The sequence below is a fragment of the Anabas testudineus genome, chromosome 18, assembly GCF_900324465.2.
Source record: "Anabas testudineus chromosome 18, fAnaTes1.2, whole genome shotgun sequence".
Classification (NCBI taxonomy): domain Eukaryota; kingdom Metazoa; phylum Chordata; class Actinopteri; order Anabantiformes; family Anabantidae; genus Anabas; species Anabas testudineus.
In genome coordinates, this window is record NC_046627.1 from 26381300 (window position 1) to 26397611 (window position 16312).

Here is a 16312-nt window from a genome sequence, read left to right on the forward strand (position 1 = left end):
TGGCCGTGTCATGAAGCATGGCTCACAGCACGTACCTTGTCTCTCTCTCTCATGTTGGCTCAGACATAAGCAAACAGCCCTTTGAGCAAACAGTGCAACAACCTCTCAACATTGTCTTTAGCAAACCATGTAACACTAAAGCTGACTCGTATCACAATAAGTATAGATATGCATATGTATATTTCTAAAAGATGGCGATTACGAGTAATAATCAACATGTATTTAAATATATGAAAAAGTAATGCAGTGCTCCAGCTTTGTCATCACATTTTATTACATTTGGCACCTCATTTTGAGAAGGGAAGGTCAATTTGTTTCTGCAATAACTACACAAATATCAACAACAACAACAATACAGTATTACTTTTTGCAATTCAGATATTTGAGTAATTTTATATATTTTACACATTACACATTTTTTATTTGTGTGAACACTTCATATGCATGTGTACCTACATCGTACATAGGCTTGTGAAATAGAATACTAATATATAAGCTTGGTAACGTTATCAGGGTTTCCAAATATTTGTGTGTGTGGGAAGCTGTGTTTCATTTGACATTGCATGTTGGCTCCTGATAATACGTATGCAAACATACTTCCTGTCTAATGGAAAAGTCTCCTGCAACCCCTGGAAGAGTCCCCCTCCTCTATGACACATGGGGGATACTTCCAGGAAATTTCAATGTATTTCCTTTACTCTGGCTCCAGAGGCTCTGTCAAGGGTCAATGTTAGGGGACATAAACATGTCTGCTTTGATGTGCAGAGAAAAGAATTGCTGCGTATCGTCTTTTAACATATTCAGCCCCAAAATGCTGAGGAGTCCTGATTGGATATTTATAATTGACATTACATGGTATATTTTTAAAAATGAAACATCTACAATTGAAGTAAAATGCAATATTTTGTACAGGAAGTGTCGTATGCGCTTATGCAGCATTGGTTATATTTATGAATTTTCTCTTTCTGCATAAATTTGAGCTAAAATGGGATCAGAAAACAAAATAAAGGACACAAACAAAATTTACACTTAACTTAATCATTAGGAGAAATTATCCGATTTTAAATATTTGCATGTAGTAAATGTATTTGAACCTCCAGGATTATCATTACATTTGAAAGTAGAATTAGGGGTCAGGTGTTTGAGCTAATGAGCTGACAATCATGTGAGTCTGGGAGGTCCTGCCTTATTTAAAGAAATCTAGGTCTTCACTATGCGTGTCTACATTATAGTTACAGGTATTTAATTTCAAACAATCAGTCGTACTTAAACGTTTGAACTCTATTGAATTTCTCTATGTCTGATCAAAAACTGGTGTGACCACTTCTGCAGCAGTAACATAGCCTAGTAACCATATCAACCCTGCAAATCAGCTTGGTGAGATTCCTCCTTACAGAACAGCTGCAAGCCAAAACGTTCTACGTTCTACGTCTCATCAGTCCACAGAACAATCTTGCACTAGCCATCTGGGTTATTCATATCGACTACACTGCAGATGGGCAGCAATGTTCATTTTGGAGAGTAGCAGACTCCTCCTTGCAACTCATCCATGTACACCAGTGTTGGTCAACGTTCTCCTGATGTTGGCCTCATGAACATCTTAACCACTATGAAAGCCCTGGTTTCATGGACAATACCCTGGGGTTCCTTATGACCTCCCAGAGTTTTACACTCCTTGCTTTTAGTGTGATCTTTGTTGGTCAACCACTCTTGCAGTGGTGTAGAAAGTTGCCCATTTGATAGTTGTTAGACTGGTGGAGACTTTTCAGAAATTTGTTTGTAACTCTTTTCAGCCTGGTGCACATCGGCAACTCTTCTTCTATTGTCTTCAGAAATCTCCTTATTTTGAAGTATGACACAACTCGGCAAACCTGTGTTCTCAAGATAAGACTTTGACAGTGAAGACCCAGATTTATCTTATTTAGCTTCCCAAACCCATTGTCAACCCACCTTATTGTCATCTTATCAATTGAAACACCTGATTTTACTTTTCTCACAAGTAATTGATAATTTTCAAGGTCCTATTTCAAATGTTTCATAAACATTTGAAATAGGACAATTTTCACAATAAACATAACGTGTAAAACTTGAGGCTTTTAGTGTCAGTCTGATAATCCTTTAGGTCATATTTATGCAAAAATGTAATTATGCTTCTCAAATAGAGACAATAGAGAAAGATAAAGATAGAGAAACTTGAAAAACTTTCATAAACCTACCAGCACCATTATATGTTTGTCCTTGGCCCGTTTGTTTCATTGTATGACAAGATAACCCGTGTTGAGAGGAAACTATTCTGAGAATGAACCATGGATGAATTCCAATAGTCATGCTGTACATAGACAGATTCCTTGAAATATTACAGAAATAAGTAATTGCTGCTCCGCATACCTCAGCCAATATCATTGTCATGTTGTCATATCTAGTTAATTGAAATGTCTTTCTTTTACCAGAAGTATTTTAACTTAACACTACTAGTAAAAGCATTATTCAGGGTTTTTTTTTTTCTAAACATTTCCCGAGAGAATAACTCAGCTGATGTGCCAATATATTGTTTATTAAGCATAAGTGATAATGATGACATCCTGGAAAATGTCAGGCTAGGGAAATGCTTTCAAAAAGGGAAGTGATTACTCTCCATAATTAGATTATTATTGTGGTTGAACTACCACTGAACATACCAAAAACCTTTTCAAAAGTCCAATTAGAAAAGTGTTTGTGAAAGGTTTGACTCTGCAAAATTGACTATGAAACTTACTGGTGTGCTTTATAGTGAAATAATGTTAAGTAGTAGTTCTAAATTGGGCCTTGTTAGGCATAATTCCAGGTTATTATTTTTATTCTGGGGGAAAAGTACTTTCTGTGCAACATACTAATTGCTCTCTTAACATAGAGGTACAAATAGTCCTAACCAGAGTGGTGAAAAAATGTCTGATAACCTCAGCTGGTAGCCATGACTGTGTACTTGGTGTGATAACTGAGGTTTGTCATATGCATGACCATCAGGAGCATCTTCAGGAGGTTCCAGAGATCTGTTATCCCTAGGAAGGTCTTACAGAAGAGCACATGGAGAGACACCAGCTTTTGTTTTTGTTGTTTCTCCTACAAACATTTATCTCTGGTTTTTGAACTCCTGTGGCATCCAGTATTAACATCCATCATCACAACAGTGAAAGTACATCTTAAAATACTAATAAGCATAATATGGCCCCTTTAGAACTATTTGTTCCTCCACAGTGTTGACTTTTTGGTTTGATAAGAAAAGTAGCAGAGGGGGTTGTTAATCAGCTGCAGCTGAACTTGGTGTTATTGAAATTAAAAACAGGTAAACTAAAGGGGGCAACAATGTGACGACCCCCAAAGCGTTACAAGTGGAGGCCAATGACATTGTTTTTTTATGAGTGCCATTAGATATCGGAATGAAATCCTTGGACCCACTATCAGACCCTACACTGGTGCAGTGGATCCTGGGTTCCTCCTAGTGCACGACAATGCCCGGCCTCGTGTGGTGGTGGTGCAGGCAATTCCTGGATGCTCTCCTGACCTAAATCCAATAGAACATCTATGGGACATTGCCCCTCCAATGACGCCAGGTTGCTCCTCAGACTGTTCAGGATCTAAGTGATGCCCAGGTCCAGATTTGGGAGGAGATACCTTGGGACACCATCCGTCCCCTCATTAGGAGCATGCCCCCAGGTATCAGACATCCATACGTCCATGTGGGGGCTATATAAACTACTGAGTTGCTGCAATGAAATTTCAGCAAAATGGACTAACGTGCTGCATACTTTTTCACATTGATTTTCATGGTGTCTTTGGATTCTGCCCTCTGTAGGTTGATCATTTAAATGATGTCCAGCATGATGAAAGTAAAAACCTATAATAATTCACTAGCACGATGCTGTTCCACCATGTGCCTCTGGCCTCCAGCTTCATTGCTCCTTGCCCATTGATTGGCCAAATATCTGCTAAAGGAATGAACAGCACTTCAGGATATTTCCTTATTTGGAGTTTTCAGTTGTGATGGAGAGTCCTAATATGCTGCTTACCTACAGGTGATTTCAGGTGTTTTTTTTTTGTTTATGGTTTGAGATCTAGCAATGCCAAAAGCCATAGAATATGAGCATGTATTTGAAGTCATATAGGAGTTTGTTGCCAATTAGGTTATCACAGACGAAGAAATTCTCAGTGCAGAAGAGAGAAAACAAATGGCACACAAGAAACATGTAAAAAGCCATAAAGAGAATACCAGAGGTATGCCCTAAGACTTGCAGTGTAGAAGCAGAGCAGCACAGCAAAATGTGCATTGCATTTATGTGGTTCAGGGCCAGGTTCTGTGTCAGTGGGGGGCCTGGCCCTTGTTGATGAGGCCAACAGCAGTTGGGAAGAAACTGTTCTTGTGTTGAAAGGTATTGGATCTGAGGGAGCGCAGCCTCTTGCCAGATGGGAGGTGCTGGCTCCCATCTGGCCCACGCCTCTCTCGCTCTGACTTTTTGTCTACTCTTTCACTGCTCTCGACCAACTGTGATTCTGTTTGAGAGCTGCACACTATGAATAATTGATTTTGATGTATTTATAGCTAACCATGTGTATATGACTGAAGTGGTTAAGATGTTCATGAGGCCAACACCAGGAGAACATTGACCAACACTGGTGATTATTTAAGATTGGAAATTAGGTATTTATATCAGCCTTTGAGTGTTATCCCTCTGTCAATTCTTTATTTGACTGTATCCCTATAGTTTAATGTACTTTTAATCATTGCATACATGAATAAAAAATACACATGCATGTAACTTAAGCTTTCTTGCCCTGAAAAAAAGTATCATGTATCAAGTAGAAGTTTTGGTACATCACCAGCTGTAAACATTTGAATATGGGAAAGGAGGAAGGGGGTTGTTAGAAGTGACCAGCATGCATCATGTAGTCTTCTTCATGTAGCAGGGTGGTATACCTCAGCACATACAGAATGCTCACAGCACTGAAACTACACATACACATGATTATCGATCTGCACCGAATCTGTAAATAAACAGGGTTATTCCCAAACTCATGCCACGGATTTACTGAGACATTTCTGGAATAACGTCGATTTACGTCAATCTTAATTTGTGGGTCACATCATTTGACCACTGGTGGCCCTGGCATATGACAGATGCCAGGGGTAAGTCATACGTAGACGCAAACGCTATGATTTTGACAATCTAGACAATATTGCTCATTTATTTATTGCCAATATTTACACTATTGTTTATATATATATATATGTACTGTAATGACGAGTTCGGAAAATTAGCCGAACAATGAATGGGAAGTGTCCACACGACTTTTTGGAGACATTATTTACTTTTTAGACCAAATGTTTTCTAAACAGGGATAGCCCATTATTTGGTTTAACAATGAAAGAAAACAGTTTTGCCTTAAGGGAGGATGTAGTTTAGATTGTCATCATAGAAACAATGCAACTTTATTTTCAAAGTCATCAATAAAAAATCAAACAGGATCAGTTTTTAGAAACACCTACCGGATAAGTGCAGGAGATCCACAAAAGAGCTTCGTTTCCAATTAATGGGCAATAGACGGACCTGGGCCAAACCGCGAGGACCCTGAGAGGGGCTATGCGGACACCGCTATGGAGTTTCCTAGTGAGTTATGGACATGCCTTCATGATTTTTTCTCTGTACACTGGCTTTAGAAGTTAGTCTATTTTTACGCTTTACGCAAAGGGGACCACATGCATGGGTTGATGTTTAATCGCTCACTACGGTGCGTAAAAGGCGCGTCCTCGTGCTACACGTACTTCATCACGTTATCGCTATATCCTTAGGGGAGGTAAATAAAAGGTTTTGCCAAAGCAGAGCAGTGGGAAAGTCTGATAGGTGACTACCCCGACCAGCAGCACAGGTTTGACACGGACCTACATGCCGGTCGGAGTAATGCTGGGACAAGCGCACATGGTTGTATGTTGGACTTGTTGGATTTGACCGGTGCCTTTAACTTGAGCCGTGAAATCCGTGCCTGTATTTGATCCTTTCACAATGTTTTTAAAAGATGCGGCACCTGTTTGCGAATGTTGCAAAAAACGGGTAGAGGTAAGAGCTCTTAATACTGTTCAGTGTGTGCATGACTGAGTGCTGCAGCGATTCAAACGCTCTGTATTTACAACACTTTGATGCTATACGGATGTAAACCATACAGTTATTGTGTATTATATCCCAAACGTCGTCTAATGGTAGTTTGTGTCATGACTTTGTCCTCCTATAACTCTCTAAAACCTATTTCTGCACCCCACAGTATTTAATTTACTCACATGGACATGGATTGAAGTCGTGTAATGTACCTTCATAGAACTTAATAAATAATACTGCAGAACTATAATCTTTAATCATTTAAGCTTCAAAAACTGCTAAATAAAGCCAAGTTGCTGTGAGGTGATGACACTGGACAAAGCCATTAAGGTGAACTTCAGTCGCCTTCAGTGGGTATTTTTGAAGCTGATCAGGTGAGGGAAGATGTTGGTTCTGGTCCTTGCTGGATTTAGATTTGATCCCCATTCATGCTAAAGATACAGCATTTCCTGTTACTGTAAGGCATTGCTGATAAAGTTGTCCTGATAGAAGTGTTGATGACCACTTATTTTTTCTGTCTCATTCAATGGGGAAATGAGTCTCCAGTCATTCTTTTCTAGCAATGACACAGCAAACTGGAAAGTTAAAGGAACTGAATGTGAAAGCTGAAACTGCATTTTTTGGCGCAGTCGTCACATACTTAAGTCAGCAGAAAAGAGCAGAAGGTTATCAAAGGCTGGCGGCTTTTCCAGCGGAGCCGAACAGGAAATTATGTCACACCTGTTTCATCTGATAGCTTCATATTTACAACTCTGGGGAAGACCCACTCAAAATAGTATTCAAAATCCACCTGAGATGTACTTGTGTCTATTTATTAGCCTCTGTGCCGTAGTATCAGTCTGACCAGTTACTTCTCATATCCAAGCTCTTTGTGCACACCTTTTGCAAAAATTACATTCAATTGTGATGTTATTAGCCCCCTCAAAACATTAGAAACACCTCTTTATATGATTCACACACAAACAGAGATGCACTCCACCACCAACTATCTCAATAATAAACAAACAGTAGAATTGTTCTCTTTATGACAGTGTCAACAAATAGTAAGAAAAGATAAATTTGTAAAAGTAGAATTTATGGCAGAGCTGCTGAATTGGATTGTACAGGTGTACCTGATAAAGTGGCCAGTGAGTGTAGTTAAAATAGCACATGTCAAATGCATCCTCTCACGTGAGCATCCAGTCACCTTTCTAAAGCATCTGTCTTATATCTGAAGCCTGAACATTATCTAAAGCACTGCCACTTGTAGACCACTGCTTCCAATTTAAGCAACATGCCTTTAGCAGCCAATGTTGGCGGACAAAGCTGTTAACTTTTAGTTTGGCTGCAGCAAATTCTACCACCATGGTGAGAATGTAGAGAGACTTTGTGTGTGTGTGTGTGTGTGTGTGTGTGTTTGTGTGTGTGCGTGCGCCTACGTTGTTTAGATTGATGCATTCTCACGTAGGCACTGGTGGAGGTGAAAGGGTCACTGATAATCTTCAAGCTGAGTCACACATTCTTATTTAACAAAGTTACCGCGATTGGGAAAATGAAAAATGTCAGCGTGCTTGGAAAGGAGGTCATTAGTTTATCTGTGCAGACAGAGGTTTGCCTCTGAAATGACTATACACCTTATATTTGAAAGATTATTTAGTTGTGCAGGGTCTGTAAATATAGTAGAAATTACAATGTTGATGGAAATGAAATGGAAAAACTTCTGGGGGCTAAATAAATAGAAAAAAAAGGAAAGGTGCCAACATTTAAAGTTTCGAATTCACTATTGGTTTACCAGTAAAGCTGTCTAATGGAAGTGGAACAGTCACCAACATGATATAATAGGCCCAGTTTAGTAGGACTTTTCTTGCCATTCTTCAGGTGTGTACTCATTATGCTTATGAATGATTTTCAATGAGCCTATCAAAACCAGCATTAACACCAGCAAATGTTTCAGACATAGGGACGTGATTTATTTCCATGTAATGGTGTATGTACTTATTTCCTGTCTGCACAAGTACTGTACAAGGAGGCTGTAACATTGTTACGAATGTGCAGGGAGCTTTTAAAGTTGTGGGACACTGTGCCACCGCTACCACTATGTACATACCAAGTTTACAGAAGGTTTCTGCGAAACATGGGGTTGGAATGAGTCACGTGCAGTTTAGTGCATGTGCAGTACAGACACAGACTGTCTCTACATGTCTCCATTATGCCACTGTGATGCCAGTATAATGCAGGGCATCGGGTTTAAGCCAATTGTGCCATTGACCTTAAAAATGGCTACTACTAAGTGAATGTTACTCATTGTCCTTCAGTTGTAGCAAACCTGCAATATTAGTTTAACGATTTTTGTAGGTCAGCTCAGTTGGTGTTAGATTTCTAGGAATTTGTGAACTTCTAGATCATCTGTGTTTTCTATCATCCTTTGCTGTGAAAGAGTGCATTCAGTGTGTGGCACAGAGGAACACGGGTGGTTGCCCACATGACCCACAACAGTGCACGCGGTCTGAATGGAAGCTCCTTTCATGGTCACTGAGAAAATGGATAAGACTAACTCATGACCCACTTACAGAACCATTCTGTTATAAATCAAGGTTAAACAAGGATACAGTCAATTCTGCATTGTCATTGTAATCTGCAGGTTTCAGTTTGTACTATAAGATATAATATAGTGAATGGATGAAACAGAAAAGGATACGTAATCATGCTGATTTTTCATGATGCAAACCTAAATATTCTCTGCTGTGTTTACATCTACAACACCTATGTGCAGGAACGTATCATGTGAAATCAGCTTTAATATTTTATTAAGGATTCAACCTTGTGCAGCTATGTATATTTGCAGACACTAATAAAAAACTACAAACACTCTTCCTAACCACACTGTAGTTCTATTTTTGACATATTTGGTCTCATTTAGTGCTTTGTGGTGAGAGTGATGAGTATGGGTTGGGTGTATTACAAATGAAATAGAAGATTTTGAAGTCTTGAGATTTTCCTTCACATTAAAAATGTGTTAAATATAACAATGCATAACAAGCATTTTGTATTCTCAGTTAAATAGTTCCCAACATGTCCCTACATGTATTTCCCTATTTGTGCCACTGGCTTCACCTATCGCCAACTTTATATCTGTATACAGTACATATTAGCATAATAGTATTGGTACTCTTCTCCTTGAGAAAGTTGTTAGGATGAAACGTGTCAAAGGAGTAATAATTGCTAAAGCTTAGCTGACAGATATGTGCAACTTACGCTGCTAATTTTCAGTGTTGTGGTTCTGTCTGTTTGTAAAACAGGAAGATACCCTTAAACTTAACTGCAGCTCTGTGGGCATGAACATTTAATCATACTGTGTTTCCTTGAAACCACAAATGGTAAAGTCATTGAGAGTAGACATGAATTGATTTATGTATAAATGATGCTACTGAAGCAACATGCTATGAGCAAATGAGACAATAGTTTGAATGATAACAAGGATACTGTAAGACTCGAGGCAGGCATCGGGTCATATCAGTCTATAATCATGAACTAGAACCTGGTCGCATAAACACAGACAATTGATCTGAGCTTCACAACTTTTGCTTAGTGAGAAACACAAATTGGCTTGTTTTCATCCCATCTGTTCAGTAGTCCTTGAGTGACTGTCTTTGTGTATCTCTTTTGTCAGGACTGCTTACTTTGCTGTTGATAGTCTTGGAGTGGACCCGGCCAGCCGTACCATCCCCGCTTAGGCCAATCTGTGACCTGAGGGTTCTGAACCATTTCATTAAGGAAGCACGAGACACAGAAGTCGCTATGGTGAGAGGAAAGTGCACGGATGCACTAAGACCTGAGAGCAAATGAGGCTTGCTGCAGTCTAGTCCTACAGAAAATCATGTTTATACAGTATAAAGGTTAAAATATTGTAATTTGCTGATTTGTAACATGTAGCCTACAGTACTGTTGAATTGTAATTGAAATCCTACTATTGTGTGTTCACCTTATTTATATTGATGAGGCTAGTCTTCATGACAGAAACATCTGTTTTTATAGAAGTTGTGTAGAGAAGGATGCAGCCTGTCGGAGTCTGTCACAGTCCCACAAACCAGAGTGGATTTTGATGTCTGGGAGAAGAAAAATGTAAGTAACTAAATGCTAAAAACAGTAAAAACAACTGATAAAAAAATTCCTGTACAGAGAGTTTATGAATCTTCTCTTTTTCTGCATAAGTACAGTATGGCCTAACATGATTTTTTAGTCCTAAAACCCAATTATACCAACACGGCAAAACATATACATTCCTTCATTCATTGTGAAAATGATCCAATCTTTAATATTTGTGAGTGGCAAATATATATGAAGGTCAAATTAGAGTCAGATGTTAGTATGACAATCAGTAAGATTAATTGTGGTCACTATTAAAGTGTGATCTTGACAACACACAGAGATTTCTGAAGAAGAGTTGTTGACTTACAAAAAAATTCTTAAAGGGTTTCGACTCCACTAGTTGACTAGAGGCATTGTTCACTCTTGGCCAAGATTTTCCCTCCACCGGAGTGTTCAACCACCAAAGGTCACACCAGATGATTATGGCAGTATCATGACTTTGGTCTACTATAAATACTTTGAGTTATACAATAAAATACTAAAGCAACATGTCCAGGTTTTATAAATGAACACACAAGTGGCTCAACCAAACAGTGAGTCTCAGTCAAAGTCCTGACCATAATCCTGTAGAATTGCTGTGAAAGGGACTGAAGCAGTCAGTTCATGCAAGGAAGCCAACCGGCATCCCAGAAGGGGAGGGATGGGTTGAAATTATTTCAAGCTGATGTGCTGGGCTGATAAACAGTTACCAGAAATGTTATTATTGCTGCAAAATGTTACTAAATGTTGAAGATTGCATAATTTTCACGTCATTTTCTGTCTCGTTTAATTATTTCTTTCGCATATTTTAGGTTATGAACTTTCAAGAAGTACTATATAAACATACTACATATGGTTATATGCAGTATGTACTGTACTATAAAATGTTATACCCTTTCAGCTTGTTGGACTCTTTCTGTTCAGTTGATCAGCTACATTATTCTTTATCTCTGCCATAATTAAACTTTAGCTTTTTTTTCTTATTTTACAAGTCATCAGAGAAAGCCCAGGAGGTGCAGTCTGGCTTATGGCTTTTACAACAGGCATTCGGCTTGCTTCAGTCCTCGGTCACCAACACAGAGCTGCACAGCCAAATAGAAAACTCCATCAGAAACCTTCACAGCATCAATGCTGTGCTGCGTAGCCTCAACATACAAGTGAGTTACAGGAGAAAGAAACTTAAACAGCTACTTGAAGCCATTTATTACCTTAATAGCATAATAAAGGACCAATATTAATACATTTCAATTGAATATACATCCAATTACTTACTTTTCAAATTAAGATAAGACTAACATGTCTCTTTGTACCGTCTTTCAGGAATATACTCCACCAGCAAGTGCACCAGGCCTTGAGGGAACATGGACGGTATCCTCAACAATGGATTTGCTTCAAGTTCATGTCAATTTCCTGCGGGGTAAAGTGCGCCTTCTCCTTTTGGATGCACAAGCTTGTCAGCAAGATGTCAGCTGATCAGCTGGTCTCCTTACTCCAGGCAAAACTAATTTGTGTTTCCAAAGGGACGGCAAGGGACGTGAAACTGTTGACCTGCACACTGGCCGCTGGAAGCAGTGTGTTAAGAGGAAGGTACAAACATAGGAAAGGACAGTCCCAGCTAGGCTTTGGATGGACAGGAGATGACTGCACCTTGGACGAGATGTGACACATGGACACGGTGAAGCACACACTGACCAACACGAGGCCTTTGGGAAGCACTGCTCCAATAGTTGTTCTACTGCACTCTCTTGCACTTTGTGAATGTACTTTGGGTTGTGTGAGTTCAGACTGCGAGTTTAAATCTGCACATTCGGTGTCGTGCGTGTGTATGTCTTTCCAGTAAGTCTGACCCTTACACTCACCTCTTTATAGTGAATTGTGGAATGAAATACCAAGAACATATTGATTGCACCTGGAAATTGCAGGACTGCGAGGTTGTGACAGGGCTTCTATTTCCAATACCACTGCAAAAATGAATGAGGCCTCAGCCCACAAGCCTCTAACATTCTTCAGCTAAGCCTCACAGAAACAGTAGTCTCTTCTCTTGGAATATTTCAGTGAATATTTTAATATATTTTTAAACGTTGTCATTATTTATAGAGATTTTCTACTTTTAAGTTCTAGTCTGTGTTTTTTACTGTCAGATTTTTACAAATGTAGCTGGGCTGTCGCTGCCACATTCTCTTCACAATCAACACAATCACTGCTGCTGTCTTTAGTTTTGTAACGATTGTATGTATGTACCCAATCAGCTGTTACAGTTTGACACTGCAAACACCTTCTAAAGAACAGAACAATGGACTAAAAACTCTGTAGAGATTAACATACAGTGAACATGAGGAGCATGAGGTCAGTGAGGGTGAGGGGGGAGTTACATGAGAACTGTGAAACTGTTTTGTCGTTATCTGTGTTTTTGTTGCTGCCTAACCAATACTCAGCACAGTGATATCTAGACGGCCTTCAAACACACTGTTATTACAATTAACTTCCTGTGAGGCTTTAATTGCAAATAGTTTTCCAGAATGTGGCGCTGCACTGTCTCCTCCGTCCCTCTGTTGTTCGTCATCAAGCAGTCGGCAGGCAATCAGTTAGTCCAGGGAACTTGAGGATTTCTGTAAAAAGGAAGCTCAACTAATTCAGACTAGTGAAGTGTTCTTCCTTGTTTCCTTGTTTTTTTCCGTATTTTTATATCTTGATGTGCAAGTGCAAGATGTTATTAAGGATGTTTTCAAGGATGTTTGTACGTTTTCTTTCCTGTTGTTTTTGTAGTTTTGTCCCATCACTGTATAATTTGCTATTTAAATACTAAATATTATTCTTGGATAAAGAAAGGATAGATGGAAACACAGTAAGAGGAAGTCTGTCCATTTCATTCATCTGTCACCTTCAAGTCTGTGCATTTAAAATGACAGGTTCAAATGCTGGACACATCACTGCCATCACACATCTTAATGGTGTTGAAGAAATCCCGCTCAGATTTTCATGACCTTGATTCAGGATCAATATTTAATGAAAGGTACATTCCAGAAAAATGTATTCTCATTCAGAAATCAGACACATTGTCTAGAAGGAAACTGTCCACTACATCCATTTTGAACAAAGTAAACACCAGCAACAGTTCAACAGCGCTAAACAAAATTTAAATAGATTCTGAGTCTCTCCGACCTTCAGCTGAACCCATGCTATAAACAATCTGTGAGAATCCACTCTTGTGACATGGTGCCATAGAAGTTGGGTTGCTGAGGGGGTAACATCCTGACACTCCTTTATGTGGCTGACTACTGACATCTAGTGGAAGTTTACTACAACAGCATTGACTTGAGCTAAAAACTAAGAACTTCCCTTGTTTTAATTATGTAAAACTTCAAGAACACACATGAAGTTATAAACATTTGTAAAGACAATTAAAGACACTACATTTACATTTGGCACAGCCTTATTTACAAGTAACGGATCAATGAGGTTGACTGTCACCACTGCTGCAGGACATGCAAAGTAAAAAAGAACAAAACAAAACAAACTCTAATCTTCCTTTAACAAACCACATGATGAAAATTCAGGGTGTTCCAACTGGACTTATAAATAAACTATATGTTGTGCGCTCCACTCTTCAGTGTTCTGCTGCTGTCATACGTCTCCACACATAGCCAGTTATTTCTCTACTGGTTTACAAATAGCACTAGAAGTCCGATAATGAGGTTACTGAGGGTCAGGGTAGAACACCTTAATATGAATAGCTGAGTTGTTGCGTGTACGCGTCATGGGCTCCCCAGCCTCATCGGGATCTTCAGGTTCTAGGTCGTCCACAAGCTCCACTGTGGAGGTGTTGGCTGCCAGCTGCAGCGCACCTTGGCTGCTGGCCTGCAACTGAAGGGCGATGTTGATTGCCCTGTTGATGGCCAAGCCCAGGCCGTGGACACAGATCTCCCTGTGACCCCCACCTTCCAGAAGCTTCTGACAGCGTGCCAGCTGAGCCCGAAAATCAGTCTTCATATTGACATAGACGTCATTGCGTCTCTTTGGGAGTTTCCTGGGGAGGCGCTTCCTAAGGGTGTACTCCACAGGGTCCATCTCTACGGCTGAGGAGCTGGAGTCTGTGTGGGCGGGAGCTGTCTGAGCAATAGAGGATACCCCTGGATTGCGTGGCTCTGTCATGTCTGAGTGTCAGTGGATCTATTTGCTTAGGATGGAGTTGGAGCTGGAGCTAAAAAAATGAAGCTGAGGAAACAAAGTTAACAGATACAGTTCAAATGTGGGTAAGTGATACCAGATTGTGATAACTTCCAGTGAACAAGCACATTTTCAGGTCCAAGAAAATCTCACTATCTCACCAATGAATAAATTAACTTTGTAAGAAACAGGAAATATGTTGCCATCAACTGATGAACATCATGTATGTCACTGCTGCTGCAACTGTTTTTACAACACCTGAATGCACACAGGTGAACAATAAAAAAAATCCGGCTTTGGATAAAGAACCTGACACTTGTCTAAATACAAGTGTAACATTAAAACAGAGATGATCCGGCAAATCAAACATACAAAAGCTCCTCAGTAACAGTAACACAGGTTTGTACGTAAATACACTGATGATAGTAACTGATTATTGCTTTTCTGTGCTGGTTCACACAACACTGACATTTCTGCACACATAAATAATAACTTCTATGAACTGTGGTAACAAACATATACTGCTGAGGCAGAAGAGGCTCCACATCATTTAATCCACTACTTCAATTTCTTTACTCAAGTTACAGTACTGATACATGTTCTAAAATATTAGGTGGCGCGTAAAATAAAGTGAGTACTTAACTAAGAAATCGATGACTCGGGACATTAATCCAACTGTAGTCGGATAGAATTATTTAGTCAATTAGTTAAAGTAGTGATTTTTTTTAAAAAAAGTTTCAAATTATGACCATTTGAAACAAAACTGCTATTTCTAAAAGTACTCATTCATACAGAATGGTTATATTGCTGAGTTATGACTAACATTGCAGCTGGTAAAGCTGATTTGAACCTTTTTAACTTGATGTACTGACAGCTCTTCATTCATAATTATATATTGATGAATTATTATTTTAACAATCTACATCTGCAAAAACTGACTAAAGCTGTCAGCTTCTTCCAAACATCAGCTGGTGGACGGTCAGTCTGAAATGATCCTGTAGGACACAGGAACCGTGATACTTCAGCACTGGGAGGATGTTTTGATGCTCTGCAGTCTGCTCTGCTTCACATCACACTTCATGACTAGTTTATGCACAGTACCATAAATGTGTCTTGTGACTGTAGCTGAAATACTGCAGTTAGCATTGTTTTAAGGGTACGATGCTGAAGAAGCAGGAGCTCAGCATCGGTGCACTCCGTCCCGATTTTCTTGTTTATTGAGGATTTTATACACTTATGACCAATAACAGCTATATTAACTCCTTTCTTTTTCCATCGCAGCGGTCCTCAGACACTGACGTTAGCTGTCGTTATCGTTATCGCTGCTGTCCTTAGCAGCAGTGAGTCAGCTAAAGCAGCTATCTGTTAGCAACGTTACGGTGAAGTGTGGACACGTTAAATTAATTACGCGTATGATGAACACACTTACCTTCAGAGGACAGACTGGAGGGACTGATGCACTCGTTACAGTGCAGGGTTCATGTTTTTCTGTGACAGCCGAGAAAAAAGCGACATTTACTTCCTCCATCTAGCTTGTTTGTCCCGGAAGTGCTAAGGCTGCCACTAAACACCCGGATGTAAAACACGCGTGGTCACTTTCTGTTCCTGTTTGATCAAATATCTTCATTTATTACTGAAATACACGCTTTCACTTCAAGTGCATCTATCTAAAACACACATTAATTATCAAAACAAGTATCAGTATCTTGCCTAAGGGAACTTTGCCATGTGACATGGCAGCCAGGAATCAAACCACCAATCAGACAACTGCTCTACCTACTGCGCCACAGCCACCCCAACAAGAACAACAGAGGTGTCAGGCTGTTCAGTACATGACGTTTTGAGTTTTAGTCTTCAATCTGATTTGATTACTGTTACTTCTATTAGAACTACATAATTCAACAGGTAATCAG

The 16312-nt window shown here is 39.5% G+C and overlaps 2 protein-coding genes across 4 annotated transcripts; one reads left to right on the forward strand and one right to left on the reverse strand.

Moving 5' to 3' along the window:
- The first annotated feature begins 5540 nt into the window (after positions 1–5540).
- epoa (erythropoietin a) lies at positions 5541–13066 on the forward strand. Of its 3 annotated transcripts, none has more exons than XM_026352390.1 (6): positions 5541–5642; positions 9775–9905; positions 10140–10226; positions 11225–11389; positions 11553–11649; positions 11753–13066. In XM_026352390.1, the coding sequence occupies exons 1-6, from the start codon at positions 5630–5632 to the stop codon at positions 11893–11895; spliced, it is 636 nt and encodes a 211-aa protein (XP_026208175.1). In that variant the 5' UTR covers positions 5541–5629; the 3' UTR covers positions 11896–13066. The 3 variants fall into 3 exon arrangements, with proteins under 3 accessions (XP_026208175.1, XP_026208174.1, XP_026208176.1); XM_026352389.1 differs by lacking the exon at positions 5541–5642 and adding an exon at positions 5844–6089; XM_026352391.1 differs by lacking the exon at positions 5541–5642 and adding an exon at positions 5844–6089 and having other exon boundaries at positions 11553–11888.
- A 140-nt stretch (positions 13067–13206) lies between these two features.
- pop7 (POP7 homolog, ribonuclease P/MRP subunit) lies at positions 13207–16022 on the reverse strand. The gene is made up of 2 exons (XM_026352355.1): positions 15829–16022; positions 13207–14447 (listed from the first exon to the last, which is right to left on the reverse strand). Exon 2 carries the CDS (start codon positions 14382–14384, stop codon positions 13929–13931), a length of 456 nt encoding a protein of 151 aa, XP_026208140.1. The 5' UTR covers positions 14385–14447; positions 15829–16022; the 3' UTR covers positions 13207–13928.
- Between the last annotated feature and the right edge of the window lie 290 nt (positions 16023–16312).

Coding starts and splice junctions, on each gene's coding strand:
- epoa (XM_026352389.1), top strand. CDS start 6,068: ATGTTGCAAAAAACGGGTAGAG. Junction 10,227..11,224: donor ATGTCTGGGAGAAGAAAAAT/GTAAGTAACTAA, acceptor TTATTTTACAAG/TCATCAGAGAAAGCCCAGGA. Junction 11,650..11,752: donor TCATGTCAATTTCCTGCGGG/GTAAAGTGCGCC, acceptor GTGTTTCCAAAG/GGACGGCAAGGGACGTGAAA.
- pop7 (XM_026352355.1), bottom strand. CDS start 14,384: ATGACAGAGCCACGCAATCCAGGGGTATCCTCTATTGCTCAGACAGCT.